At 40.1% G+C, this 14283-nt stretch overlaps 1 protein-coding gene and 1 pseudogene across 6 annotated transcripts in view; one reads left to right on the forward strand and one right to left on the reverse strand.

Moving 5' to 3' along the window:
• Positions 1-8: 8 nt before the first annotated feature.
• LOC111272267 (importin subunit alpha-3 pseudogene) lies at positions 9-4568 on the forward strand (annotated as a pseudogene). 4 transcript variants are annotated; one of them, XR_015315660.1, is made up of 4 exons: positions 9-818; positions 1200-2956; positions 3542-3777; positions 4314-4568. The product of XR_015315660.1 is annotated as an importin subunit alpha-3 pseudogene, transcript variant X1 (transcript). The 4 variants fall into 4 exon arrangements; XR_015315661.1 differs by lacking the exon at positions 1200-2956; XR_015315663.1 differs by lacking the exons at positions 9-818; positions 1200-2956 and adding an exon at positions 863-1128.
• LOC111272265 (uncharacterized) overlaps positions 3918-14283 on the reverse strand; it is a 29148-nt gene continuing 18782 nt past the window's right edge. Inside the window, exons 8-10 of one of the 2 annotated variants that reach the window (XM_022853603.2) lie at positions 12988-13075; positions 11246-12345; positions 3918-10051 (exon numbers count right to left, since the gene is read on the reverse strand). In XM_022853603.2, the coding sequence (XP_022709338.1) occupies positions 12130-12345; positions 12988-13075 (304 nt within the window). In that variant the 3' untranslated portion in view covers positions 3918-10051; positions 11246-12129. Of the gene's footprint in view, positions 10052-11245; positions 12346-12987; positions 13076-14283 lie in introns of those variants that run through there. The other variant, XM_086973219.1, reaches the window with a different exon arrangement.

A 14283-nucleotide genomic window follows, 5' to 3' on the forward strand; every position in this document is an offset into this window, starting at 1 on the left:
TTAACCTAGTAACTATATACAAGAAAAAAAAAAAAGTCATGCTACTTGCTTCAGTAAGGCCAAATGTATTCTAAGCTTGTATGGGAAGTCGATGAAATCGGTTCACGATATGCTTAATTAATGCTAAACGTGCAGTGGATTGAGGCGACGCATTGTCTGGGTCTGTACTATAATAAAAGATACGTGAGAAGTCTTTGCCTACCTATGTGCCATTACCAATATAATGCCATCATAATAATAACAATAATAATACTAATGATAACTATAGTAATTGTAAGAATTGAAAAATGGATAAATAAAATCATATAAACGTGTTTCGAAAGATTCATTCATTCCGAACTATATATAGTTGACAATTTTGGCAGCGTATCAACAACCCGCCAAACAAATATTTACTCCAGAACTATATCTATTTCGGGTCGTACCTACAATGCACGTGAGCCTTGATTTTATCTGGTATCGTCTTCAATTTGTATTGTCATATAGGCGTGGCCAGGAATCGATAGTCTGTAGAAGAGTACAAACTAGCTGTGGCCCGTACCGCCTAGGAGAGACGCTGAGCGCTTTCGCGTGATTTGGATAACGTGGATATTGTCAACCAACCAATCCGTCAGATTATAATATATTTCACAGGTAGCAACATTTTTACGAGGGGCAGAAACTGAGTGAGCTAAAGATAGCCTACAACGAAGCCATTTTGTATATGATTTTGGTATCGAATCAGGAAGATACTATATTTTAACCAGCACTAATTGTACCGCTGTTATTCCCCGCCAAATTTCGACGCGTTCTGCTTTTGGACAAAAACATTTGACCAGGTAATAAAATCTGCTACCTAAGAGTGATACCGTTGCTAGCGATTCTGCTATTGTTGCTATTATCATTTCTCTAATATAGACGCTATACGAGTTCTTATAGATACCCGCATTGGCACAGAAATTTAAAAGGAGTACGATGCCTATGCTGAGACAAAGCAAGATTACTAGCCGATTCGCAAGACAATCGTGTTTTGATCATAAATTGCTGTTTTACGGAAGTTTACCACTGCCAAGTTGCTGTTACACGTAATTACGTCTGTTGCTTCTACTATTCACTACTTGGAACGTTAACTTCGATAGTGGAGTTGATGTAAGTGGCAAATTTAAATGTATGCTAATTTTGTGCGTAATCTGTAGTAACACCACAGATTTGCTTCGCAGGAGAGTACGTTTTTCATAAATAGTCCTGATACAGTTATGGCAATGGCTGCCCGTGACGATAAACCGGCGTGGCGTTTAGCAGACTACAAGAACCAAGGGAAAGACATTAATGAGATGCGAAGAGAACGCAATGCTGTATCGTTAGAGCTGCGTAAGTTAAAACGTGACGAAACCCTGTTCAGACGACGGAACCTGCCGAATATCGAACAAATTAACGAGGATGCAGGCGAATGGAGCGACAATGGTGATGATTTTGATTCGTTCAGACGCCTTGATGAGGTTGTGGCTAATGCAGCATCGCCAGTTGCAGACGTCCGACTCGCGGCTGTTCAGTCCATCCGAAAAATGGTCTCATCTCGAAGTCGACCACCGATCGACGAACTGATCCAAAAGGGCGCGTTGCCTATACTCATCGGTTGTCTTACTCCAACGGAATCTCATCAGGTACAGTTTCAGGCGACATGGGCTTTAACCAACATCGTTTCGGGTACCTCGGAGCATACGCGCGCTGCCGTTGAGAGCGGGGTCGTACCCTGCCTTATTACCCTCCTCGACAGCCCTAATAAGGAAGTGAGTGAACAGGCTGTGTGGGCGTTAGCGAATATTATTGGCGAAGGACCTCAGCTTCGTGATTTCTGTATCAACAATGGGGTAATACAGGCTTTACAGAAACATATTGCCCCAACAACATCAGAGTCGTTCCTGCGTAATATCACCTGGGCCGTAGCGAACCTGTGTCGTAACGAAGAGCCGCCGCTGCATATCGACGTTGTAAGGAAACTACTAAATACCATCGTTGTGCTCCTTGGCCACAGTGACAGTACTATTCGTATCAACACGTTCTGGGCTTTGTCGTTCTTGATGGATCCAAGTTCGGACATTCTTCAAATGGTTATTGACATCGGACTTGTCGACCGGCTTGTGCCTTACCTCGGTGATAACGACACGAAAATAGTGGTTCCTGTATTACGAATTCTTGGAAATTTGACGACAGGAACAGATGAGCAAACTCAAGTGCTTCTCGATGCTGGCATACTCAAGTATTTCCCGCAGTTGCTAACGAACCCAAAAGAAAAAGTTCACCAAGGGGCCGTTTGGCTGCTGTCTAACGTTTTAGCTGGCACCGTGGCCCAAGTTCAAGCCGTCGTAGATATGAATCTCCTACCATTGATACTTCAGCACCTTGCGACGAGCAGCTTCGCTACGCAGAAGGAAGCCGCCTGGGCGTTTTCGAACTTGTCGCTCACCGGGTCAAGGGAGCAGGTGGATTTAGCAGTGGAGCTGGGTCTAGTCGCTCCTCTATGCAATTTGCTAACTGTCTATGATACGCAGGTTGTGCGAGTCGTGCTTAATACGTTAAATAACTTGTTAAAGTTGGCTTCAACTACTCCGCGTCGATATCCACCAATTGCTGACCAGGTGGAGGAATGCGGCGGTCTGAATAAAATCGAATGTCTGCAATATTCCGCTAACGAGGGTATCCACAAGTTGGCGTCACTCCTTATCGACCTTTACTGGAGTGACAAGGACGTATTGGCGGATGACATGTTGTTCAATCAGGACGATAATCTCCATTTTTCGACGTCTATGAGCGTGCCAGAACAAGGATTCCAATTCTAGTGCTGCTTTTTATGAAATTCTTATGCAAACGTGACAGTACAGTATACAGAATTTGACTAGTCCGTTATTGGGCTTACAGAAAAAAAAAACCGATCTCATTACTTGACAAATGGCTAGAAACGCCTATCCGAAACAAGGTAGGATACGTGGAACTCTATAAAATACATGGATACATATGTCTGCGGTCTTATTTATAGTATACAGCTTAAGTAGGTCGTATGTGGAAAATTTTTAGAGGAGAGGTTACATGTGGTGTTAGAGGCTTGTCTTCGCATTGCGTCAGAAAACGCACGTTGTCCGAGAATAGAACCCGAATTCACAGATTAAGTAGCACTAAGGAAACACATACAAGGAGAAAACACAGACAGTACGGTCATAGTCGTAGAAGTCCTCTCACATGAGGAGACGACGTTGCAATATTATGTACGTATCATAAGAAAACACAGACAGTACGGTCATAATCGTAGAAGTCCTCTCACATGAGGAGACGACGTTGCACAGTACGGTCATAATCGTAGAAGTCCTCTCACATGAGGAGACGACGTTGCAATATTATGTACGTATCATAATGAGGGTGTATATCTATGAGGGTGTATATCTAGCACGTGTTTACCTCGGATGATGTGTGCGGCTTAGTACCGAGTAACCTCGTGCGACCAATATAAATTAATAGATAATGGATAATAAGGAAGAAATGTCAAATGTGCATTATTGAATTTCAGTAAGGTGCTCGGAGACGGACGGCAATACCGCTAAGCTCAGCCCTAGAAAAACTGAACAAGCCTTCCGCGAATCCCTTTACTTTGATCATCGGCTCCTGCTAACTGAAGCTTCGGTCTATACGTTCCCTACACGTGAACATATAGTTGACTTAGCCGGCGACAGTGTCGATTATCGAAGTTGCTTTATACTCAATCAGTAACATCAGGACAAAGCGATCGAGATATGAGAATGAGTAGTGAGTGAAATAAGATTTGTTATTACTGAACAAAATGAGAAATGTTATACAGTTCTCAGTTTCTGCAATTCTACGATGTAGAAGACAAAGTACTGCCACGTTATATACGTAGATAAAGATTAGAAATCAACAAACAGGTCTTCTTAAAAATTATAGTAATTATACGTTTTTATTCAGCGTCATAATTAGTAATGTCCGTTATGTTTTTATCGGTGTCACGTGTCGGTGTAACTGTCAAAGGCAACGATAGACGACGGCGAACAATTGATTTTTCGATCGGTTTTCTTGCGCAAGCAAGTTTGTTACTACGCTATCTTCAATACAATTAGCCTATACCGTAACAACAAAAGCGGCCGTTGGAGTGTTCCTATATAACACGCACCGTGTTGTCAATATTATGTACAAATTGGAACGTTTCTCGTCTGTCTCTGTGTTTCGTCATAGTTGCCACTAATCGTTTGGACTCCCGGAGAAATAATTCGGGTTCCGACAATACTCATTGCACTATTTCATTGTGTGTCCTATCCTTTCGAAAGTTTGCCGCCATAGGGAAAACTCTGAAAGCTGTCGCTACACCATCAGCGTCTACTGAGGCTTTTACTGAACTCATCGTGGCAGTCGGAATAAAGTACTTCGTTTTCATGAAGGCTTGATAAGAAGAAGTGCTCTCGTCACATCTACCGACTAACGCGTCGGAAACACAAAAACAAAATAATGGCAATAGTATGTGTTTGACAGTATCGACAGTTTTGATAAATGCATAATGTGTATTAGTCTATGTGTGGAAAGAATGGGTGGCATCTTTTTTTTTTGTTACGAAAGTACAGGATCCCTTCTATCTGCTTGTCTGCTTCGCTTTTGCTCACGATCTGCTAATTAATCTCATAGATATTGTTCATTAATTAAAGTTTATAATAAGGGTATTGTTGACGTTAGTGATTACGAATTTCACTATCATCCTCCGGTGCGTCGTCCGTATTTACTGCGATTTCGATGATAGCTAAGTGTTGTCGCAATTGTATATCTATTTCTTTGCGTTATTTTTTTTTATTACGAGGTAAAAACTACCATCAAGCTAATAATTCATCGCCTCCGATCTCTATATAATCATTGCTAATGTTTTTGTTGTCACTAGTCAGACAAACGTATTCTAAAGTTCTACTAATAATAGCGTTATATTAATTGTAGTGATTGTAACGTCTTTCAACGACTGACATTCAATTAACTGAATCGTTGTCAATCAAATTCAAAAAGACCGCGCCATGAAAATTTTTCGAACCATGTCCGGGTACGCATTGCACCATTACTTGTGTTGTAGTACGTTGGCCCGTATCAACGTATCGCATTCGTGATTGCTCATTTGATACTGTCCAAGATACAATATACCTGGTCATTATCATTACTGAAATATGGTTTCAGTGATCCCTATATCATTGGGGGACTCGATTCCATCTACTTTAGAGATGGCCTGTTGTGATTGTTGTTGTTCCCGCCGCCACTATACTAGCAACGATGTGTATCACATTGAGTTTTTGACTAGTTTTATTTATTTATTTATTTTTTTTATCACTTTTATTATTCAATTAGGATGATGCCTGACACACACCGTCCGTTTACGGCATCTGCTATTATTGTGTGTAGGCATCTATACGAGTACATCGTGTCTCTCATGCACTCAGGTTGTAATTGTCAGCAGCAGTAGTAGTAGTAGTAGTAGTAGTAGTACTCGTGCTGCTTCCATTTTTCACGTAATAAAATATTAGACGTATGAATATACACTAGTAATTGATAGAAATTACTTGTGGACACGGTGTGTCACTAGGATCGATTATTCGTGGCAATTTTTTTATAGTTAAAAAAGCAAAACACGATAGTATAGCAAACGGCCAACGTCGGAATGGTGTGGAGAAGTTGAGATTCTTAATATGACTAAGTTCGATATATATTCGTGTATACGCGTAGGGATAATTTTGGCAGGCGCTTCGTTACCTGATTCATATTTGGGTAGAACTCGTTTGTCTTGGAAGGGGACCACCATCATAACGAGGCAGCAGTATCATTAAAAGAACTAACAGCAGTTAGTAGCGCTTACTAAAGTTAAATAACATCGATAAATTATTCATCAGACACAGTTTCAACTTTTTGACACAAGTCCTTTCGGTATTGCCGGTGTTAATATTTCTGTGGCAGGCAATTTGTACCGGTCTAATGTTGAGTAAGGACATCTAAACTAAAATTACTATATCAGATCGAGGATATATATATATATCGAACGCAAACAGGGACTTTACGTGTGTTGTTTTCTACGTACGATAATTGGTCGGGAGTACTTGGGTAGCAAGATGAACGAGTAGTGGAATAGCCAAGTTTATCTAGTGCCGTTCAATAATAACACAAGCTGATTGTTATTGCAATGCTAATATTCCAATTTGTTGAAGTTAGCAAATCTCTTGTAGATCAAAACAGTGACCACCATCCCAGATCTGGAAAAGTATCGAGGCATCCGTTTTGGATATGATGTCACTCAATTTCCATTCAAACCACGCTTTTTTTTTTTATTTTGCTACCGCTAGAATACATGCATATTACACTGTCATACAAGATGAATTAAAATTACGTTTGGTATTTACTAAGTGCTATCACAAAAACGTCACTTTAACAATTGACTAAATTTTTCACAGTTACCGCGAACATGTGTACAATACTCGAGTGTTCATAAGATTATATAAAGAAAGAAACGTAATATAAGTAGTTATCGCAAAAGTGATGCTTTTTCTATTGCAATGTACTCCGCCAAAGGGTGTTGTACTGCTAAAGGGTTAGAGCGACAAGGCGGCTGACACGTATATAATTAAGAAATAAAGCTTTCCTAACACACAGTTGGTCTCTACGTGTATGTGAACAAACAGGTAAGACGATGGATAGCAAACCAACGATAGGTTTCGATTCGTCTTATTTTGGAAGGGGAGACATTAAATATATTTGATAGGTAAATGCGTCGTTTGAGCCTTAAAGGCCAGCCCTATTCGCTCTCTCGCATCGGCCGCGGTAGCGAACGCGAATTATCATTGGCCCTTGAAGGAGGATCATGAGTCGTTTAGAGCAACCCGGAGTGTGCAGATGTAGGAAATTCGCTCTGGAAGCGGCTCTCCCCTTTAGCCTCGCAGCGCCGAAGTCGGAACTCGGCCATTTATCGAACAGCCACAACAGAACCGCTGTGGCACTTCGACGATTCGATTTCACCGGTTTCAGTTAGAGGTACGTGTGAAAGCGGCGTCCTGAAAGGGCTGACCTTTGGCCAGAAGAGCTCGAAGTCGCTGGTTAAATTGCCTCTGTTGACATTTACCACACGACATATATTTCCAGCTAAAGCAAGGAAGCAATAGTATTTGGCGCCTAATATATTTCAAACGCAAATGTTAGTTACAACATTTGTTCTTCGGCAGTCGAGGAAAGCTACTCGTTTTCAAATCGAATGGACACTCGGCGCGTTTTCGATTGTCGTAAAGAAAACGATCGACCATTCTGATATAACGTATTTCTGGTCTCTTTTAATTTTGCATATGACTCAAGCTTTCGGAACGCTTGCATACTTCTTACGGATAAATTTCCCTGGAAACTCATGGATGTCTCCGTGGTGATCTTCCAAATCATGATGCTAGTGACCTTCTGCATCTTCGTCACAATGAAAAACTTTTGTTCCCCATCCTTATATAGCTAACGTGTGCTTTGCACCTTTCAAAGCTGACGGATGTCCTATTTCAGTAAACGTTTTTGTCGTCCTAGTTTGCGATGGACCTATACGTGTGTTTTAAATGTACCTGGGTATATCTGTGGCTGAACGTTTTCATGTGTCCGTGTGATAGTTGTATCATTATACCAAGTTGACTATTCACTCGACGATTCATCAAACTAATACAGGCACTTGAAATAAGTGTGAAACTCTTTGACTGTCATTCTCTTCCACACACACACACATATATATGTATATATATATATATATAATTCAACTTCCTCACATTAGTTTTTCCTTTGCGCTTTCGTTCTTCAGGCTATTCTATATTTGTAGAGCACACTATAGAAACACGCCGTTTTTATCGATAACGGCCAATGTCAAATCGTCCTTCCAATTATGTATTGTTCGTATTTCAAAGCAGAGGGATCCAGAGTTGAGTAGAGGCTACGGATGATGGGTCGATACTTCGATTATGAAATTTGTTCCTGTTTCAATTGTGTCTGATTTTCATCCAGCCTTTCTGTGAAAATCATTGACCTTTAAATATGCTTTTTAGACATATGTGTGCCGTGTAGCAACCACCTATACACGTTTAACTGCCCAACAAAATGTTTACTTCCTTCTGTTATGAAACTCAGTGAAACTGACCCCTTGAATCAGCGTAATTATCTTCCAAGGATGATGTACTTTCTTTCTTCAAAAACAAATCAAAATCAATTAATGTTACTGCTATTGGTAGTACGTCATCCATTCAAGTGAGGCTATTACATCATTTTATAAGTTTGATTCCGAAACGAATTGTTGATGAGCCTGTGGCACGACAAGAAAAATGCTGAGTTTTAGGAAAACGTCGGAAAAGGCGTACAAAACGAAGTTCTTGGCTCCTTCATAATCAATAAGTTGTATATCTTAATAATAATGTTGTGCTAAAACGCTAATGTCACGCTTGAATAGAACTTCCGATTTCGTCGTAAAGGATCCATTGCACCGTAAGTTTACGGCAGCCAAACAATTACGTGACAGCTGTCATTTTCACAGGCGTCTTGATTAGCACAACTGTTTTGTATTGTTCCATCGTACCACAAACATCAAAAATCGTCCCCCCTCGCGCCAATAGAAGGTTTGGTGTAGTTGTGGTCATATTCATATCAAATTCATAAGCACATTGAAAAAGTCTTGCAAAGATGAAAAAGATCACTAAACAAATCGAACCCATCGACGGCTCAAGCCCACAACACCTGGCAAGCCAGAGTACAGACGAGCTATGTAAAATCCGGGTTTCTAACAAGAAGTAAATGCTTGGAAAGATCGACAGCAGAGTTGGCGGAGCGCTTTGTTGCTGCGCTCAGAGAAATATCTGTCGCGAAGCCTGAACTGCCAGTTAGACTATACCTATTCTCAAGCTTTACACCAGCACGCCTATTCCATTGGAAACGAAATTTTACCAATAATAAACCCTATCGGTCGTTATACAACACGATCCATTGGAGTCAACTTCAATTCCTACGAGTATTTTATACGGTGCTGTTTACAAGTGACCTTTGGTTCTCACTCCTTGAATCTATTTTTCGTGTGTAAAGATGTGTATATATAGTTACAATACAGTTGTTATATACGATTACTGTAACTGTGTTAGTTATCATTATTACCGTAGTGACTAACAATAGGTGAAACTAGAAGAGTTATGTAATAATATTTACTATATATTATTGGTATCCATTATTTTTGTTAGTATTACATATACTTTATATATATGATACTAACTAACGCATCCTATGCCTGTTAGTCGCACGACACTATAGCCAGATTTGTGAAGGCTTAAACTGATATATATATATATATATATATATAATTGTATTTGAAAAGTGCGAAGTGTGAAAACGATATGATCTCTGGCTACATCGCCATTATTATCTGGGTTACGCTATTTTCTATTATAGTAGAAGTACTTCTGAGTACTATATTAGCTAGGTTCGCAGTAATAGGTCGTAATAGGAGGCTAATATTATTTCTGTTACTATCACTCGTATGAATATTCATTTTCGTTTCATTGCCCCCAGACGGGCCGCAGATTCACAGTGTTGCTGTTTTAGCTGTGAGTACGACTTATCCGACGCAGACAAGGTCCACGTGCCGTAAACGCGACGAAGCGCACGCTGAATGCGAGCGGACTTCGCCTGCATTCTACTTCCTAAGGGGCATGTCTACGTTCTAACACTGTTTCGCATGAAAAGTCTGCCGTGATTTTACAGATTCGGCTCCGTTTCTATTCCACTGAGTATCGCAGTTATCAGCGATGCTACGAGACTGCCTCCTGTCCTTGCAGGACAAATCATTAAGGTTTTCAGAAGCAGATGCGTGTAGAGCGTTTGGATTAATTCGGGCCTCTTGTTTGCTTCGTTGTTGCCGGCAGCAGGTCTGCCAATGCACACCAGGACCAATTACGAATTCCACATAAAATTCAGCTACGCTTGCCGTTCTTGAACTCTGAACGATTACAAGGACGCATAGCAATGCGTTGAACTCGAGGTTGGATCACTGAAACAGGCACAAAAAGAGCAGAGAAAAGTGGTCACTTGTATCGGAACATAGGGTGATATGCGACACCTATTGTTAAACTGATATTGTTTCAAACTTGCCGCCAAAAACCGCCAATTTGAAATATCGACACGTCATTATAACATGCAGCAGTCTCCGGTTTTTTTAATATCCACAGATGTAATGCCTGCTGATTGCATAATCTCCTCTGTATTTGTGTAAGAAAGCTATATTCTGTCAACGGAGAATTCGATATTATTGTAAACTGGTTTATCAAAATACAAGAAATACCAACCAGCATATAGTGCTAATTAATGAAGATCTGGACCAGTATGACTATAGTACAATGGATGAATGAAAATAGGAGGCAAAAACAATAAGAAATACAGTGACATTAGTAAATGGATTATTATCTAAATGGCACTCCTGTACCCATTAAGTCTGTAATCATACTGACATTAGAGAGGTACACTTGAACACTTGACACTATGTACACGTCAGTCTGTAGTTTTAATTTTAAGGTACACATTCTGCTCCAGTCGAACTTCAGTGTAGTATTGTCACAGAACAAGTATCCAAACAGGCTCGGAACAAGGTACAGTGGCACGAAGACGCACTCTCTATTCATGCCTGAGGTGACTTTACAGCTAGATTTATAATATGAGGCTTTACATAACAGTTTATATTGCTGTGAACAGGAAACGTGAGTATCAAAGCCTTTGAAGCGTCTGCCTCGCAAAGCTCTTACGTAAATGCTGAAAGCTTTCTCGATACTCTCTATGCCGTTGCAATAATAATATTGGCTAATACGTGTAATGTAGCTGATATGGAAAAAAAAACAACGTATCTCAAGCTGAACTTTTCAGCATGAGATACTATTTTTGTGTCCAAGATGTTTTTATGTTTACAGATGTCAGCAAAAGTTTTGTGAACGAGGTGTAAAGATAAAAGTAAATATAACAAAATTACATGGCTACGGAATGTTCAATAAGCGGCCTAGTTCGATACGGTATGATCCGGTGTTTGGCGCGCTTCAAGTAGCAATGCGTAGTGATTAATTCTCGGAGATAAAGAATAGAAATATAAATTTATAGTTGGTTACGGATTCAATTATACGACTTTTGTAGTGCTCTGAAAATCATTTACGGTAATTATACAATAGCTTGTCTACCTAGTCAACAGATTTCAACAAACCTCGGCACCGTGTTGAAGATAAGCTGTCCATATCAGTATTAATGAAAACTTCCGGCGTTTCGGTTTCCTTTTACGGGTACAAATTGGCATATGCTTCAGCATATGAACATTGATGCATCACGTATATTCAACATCGATTCAAATATAAAAACACTAGAGACGTTGTCTAGCCTCCATATTCGTTTCTTCATTGTCTCTTGTCGCCCTCTACATTGAGATCGGCATACGGTGCTATCAAGGACATGAGCATGCGGTTTGTAGAAATTGCCCCTACCGGATAGTCCTTTCACCACCAACTTGAAATCCTTCGTAATAATGCTGCGACAGGTTGCTCACGTACCGCTGAATGCATGTTTGCTATGGTGAAGGCTGAAGGACAATCCATTTAAGTGCCGCCCGTCGACTGTTCTATTGACATGAAAATAGGAATAATCGACTTGTTGTCATGCTTTACGTCTCATATAGGCGTTTGGTTTTTTATATTTGTGATTTTGCGCCCTTCCAAATTTTGTGTTGTACTACCATACTTCTGCGGCCCCTCGCTGCAGGGTAAGCGCCCCTCCTCCTATGGTACAAGGAAGGATTCTTCCGATTACTAAGTTAGTCAATATCAAAAGCTATGAATGGACGATTGCCTCGTATGAGTTGTTATTCCAATTATTCTTGCTTTTCTCGCTCAATCAGTTGCGGTACCATTTGTGTTCGCTTAAATAGAACGTCCAATATTAAACATCGAGTAAGCAACAATTGCTCTAGGCGTTTCTAGCTTTGGGCAGCTACAAGAACTACACTGCGGTAGCTGCGAAGACCAGGGATCAGGCAGTGAGCCGATGACAAGCTCATTCTCGCGGATGGTGGAAACGGGGACAAAGAAGGTGTTGTTGTTAGCATGAATCGAGTGACGATTGCGCGACCAATAATGGGGCAGTTAAAAGGCACGAAGTGTCCCTTGGTAACGTGTGGCACTCGCAGAGACACGCGCCTTGCACTGCGGCCTCCTCAGGCGACAAGAGGCTTTGCTCGTCTTCACGCGGTGACCCCGGAGTTCCGTTAATTTCTACGATATGACTCATTGTGTCGTTTAGGTGGGATTCGAAAACCTGCAAATGCCAGAGATACGCAAGTGGCAAATGTAAATATCGTATAATTGTGAGTTAGTTTTGTTTGAAAATATGTTTACATATCGCAACGTTCGTCTATTTAATGTTGATGCGTTCCAGAAACAAGACGAAATGCTTACCTATCTAAGATCTATTCTGCAAGGATCCGTTTTTTTTTTTCTATATATATATTACTCTGCAATGGCTCGAACGAAATCTTTACTCGCTCATAAGTGGCAAATAAGTTACAAGCAATAACCATAATACGGCAGTGTATTATAAGGTACTGGTTAGTATAAGATCACTGCCTGGGCAAGACAGCAAAATATGTCAGATTAGCGACAGAGCAAGCTCGGCATCCATGAACCAACTGCTATGAAGCAGAAAAGGCCGGCAAGTGCGTCGAGGGGTGTGCAGAGGGTCTATTGAAGAGTCAAAGCAAGAAGTGTAATAAAAAGAGGACGGATGGATAAGTATAGCTAAACACGAGGAGCATCTACGGTTGCTGCACTACAACATACGTGTACCATACAACATACGTCTACCATATATATATATATATATATGGTAGACCTGGAGACCTTATTGTTTGCTTTGAATCCTGTGAAGTAGTTGTAGTGAAGGCAAATTAGTGCTACACACCTTCTGTGTGTAGAAATGGCAGTCACAGTCACAGCCTCCACAGAGACACGCGCATGTGCGGCATTTACACGAGCAGGTTAACCGTCGCCTGCAATAGGACCACCATTTATGATCATAGTATAAGCCTCGTTTCTATGAACAGCGACGGGTGAAACGAACCAATAAAGCCTAGAGGACAAGGTGGACAGGGTAAGAGAAGGTGAAAGCGAAAGGGACAGATGGCTAGGAGAAGATGAACGCAACACGCCGATCACGTCTGCTGCGTTCATTACTTTGTTGAACACGTCACTTGCAACAAAAAAAAATAAAGTACCTCCAGTAAGCGTGCTGTTTGCTTTATTTGAGTCACGACAAGGAGAGTTGGTGCAATCTATATCTGTAATTTGCAAGCGCGTACTTTTTTGAAAAATAACTGTTTACAAAAGATTTTAATAGTGAGGCAATAAGAGACATCGAGGAAAATTTGAATTATCGAAGGTCACCCAAGACTTGTGTTGCTAATCCGGTGTTTTTGAGGTCACGCGTGTATATACTGTTAAAGGACTTTTTACTACTAATTTGCTTAATTTTTTAAATTACTAGGATTGCTGTGCATCACATCTGTCCATTTCGGAAACAAACATTTTGTTGAGGCTAAGCGACGAATATAAGATATGTATAAGTAAGGCATCACGTAACTACAATAATGCATCTTGTTTTCGAAGATGTTTTGTCGTTACTTGGAGCTTACCAGATTGATACAGAAATAAAAAAGCGCAAGTGATCTGAATCTGAAAAACACTATGGTTTATTTGAAAACTGTATTATTATTATCGAAGAGGTAATTTCATTTTTGCTTCGTTAGCATTGACGTACATTCGCTAATTTTTCCCATGTTTAGTGAGAGAAATACATTTCAAAATAGGCGCCAATATGTCTTTTATGTATTTTTGATGTCATATTTGATTCGCATAGTTAAATAACATTTATTTAACCTATTATTAAAAGAATTATTAACGAGTCAAGTTAAGTTTCTGCGAGATTTATGGTGAAACTGAAACAGGGTCGACACTGTTGGCCATTTTTTTTTAAATTTTGAGGATGTTTTTTTTTAGTTTTCGAAGCAAAAACGTCATTCATTAAGACATTTTGAAGAAGAACGAACGCATTTCCCGAATATAATTTCTAAAGATGGTAAATATTTTGAACGCACAATAGCTAATAAGGCAAAAGATATATATAATTTTCGTTTTATATACGTAGCGAAGTATATACATAGTGAGAAAAATTTAGCCTCTTTTTCTATGACAAATTATA

Source organism: Varroa jacobsoni, unplaced genomic scaffold, assembly GCF_002532875.2.
Source record: "Varroa jacobsoni isolate VJ856 unplaced genomic scaffold, vjacob_1.0 contig01887, whole genome shotgun sequence".
Taxonomy (NCBI): domain Eukaryota; kingdom Metazoa; phylum Arthropoda; class Arachnida; order Mesostigmata; family Varroidae; genus Varroa; species Varroa jacobsoni.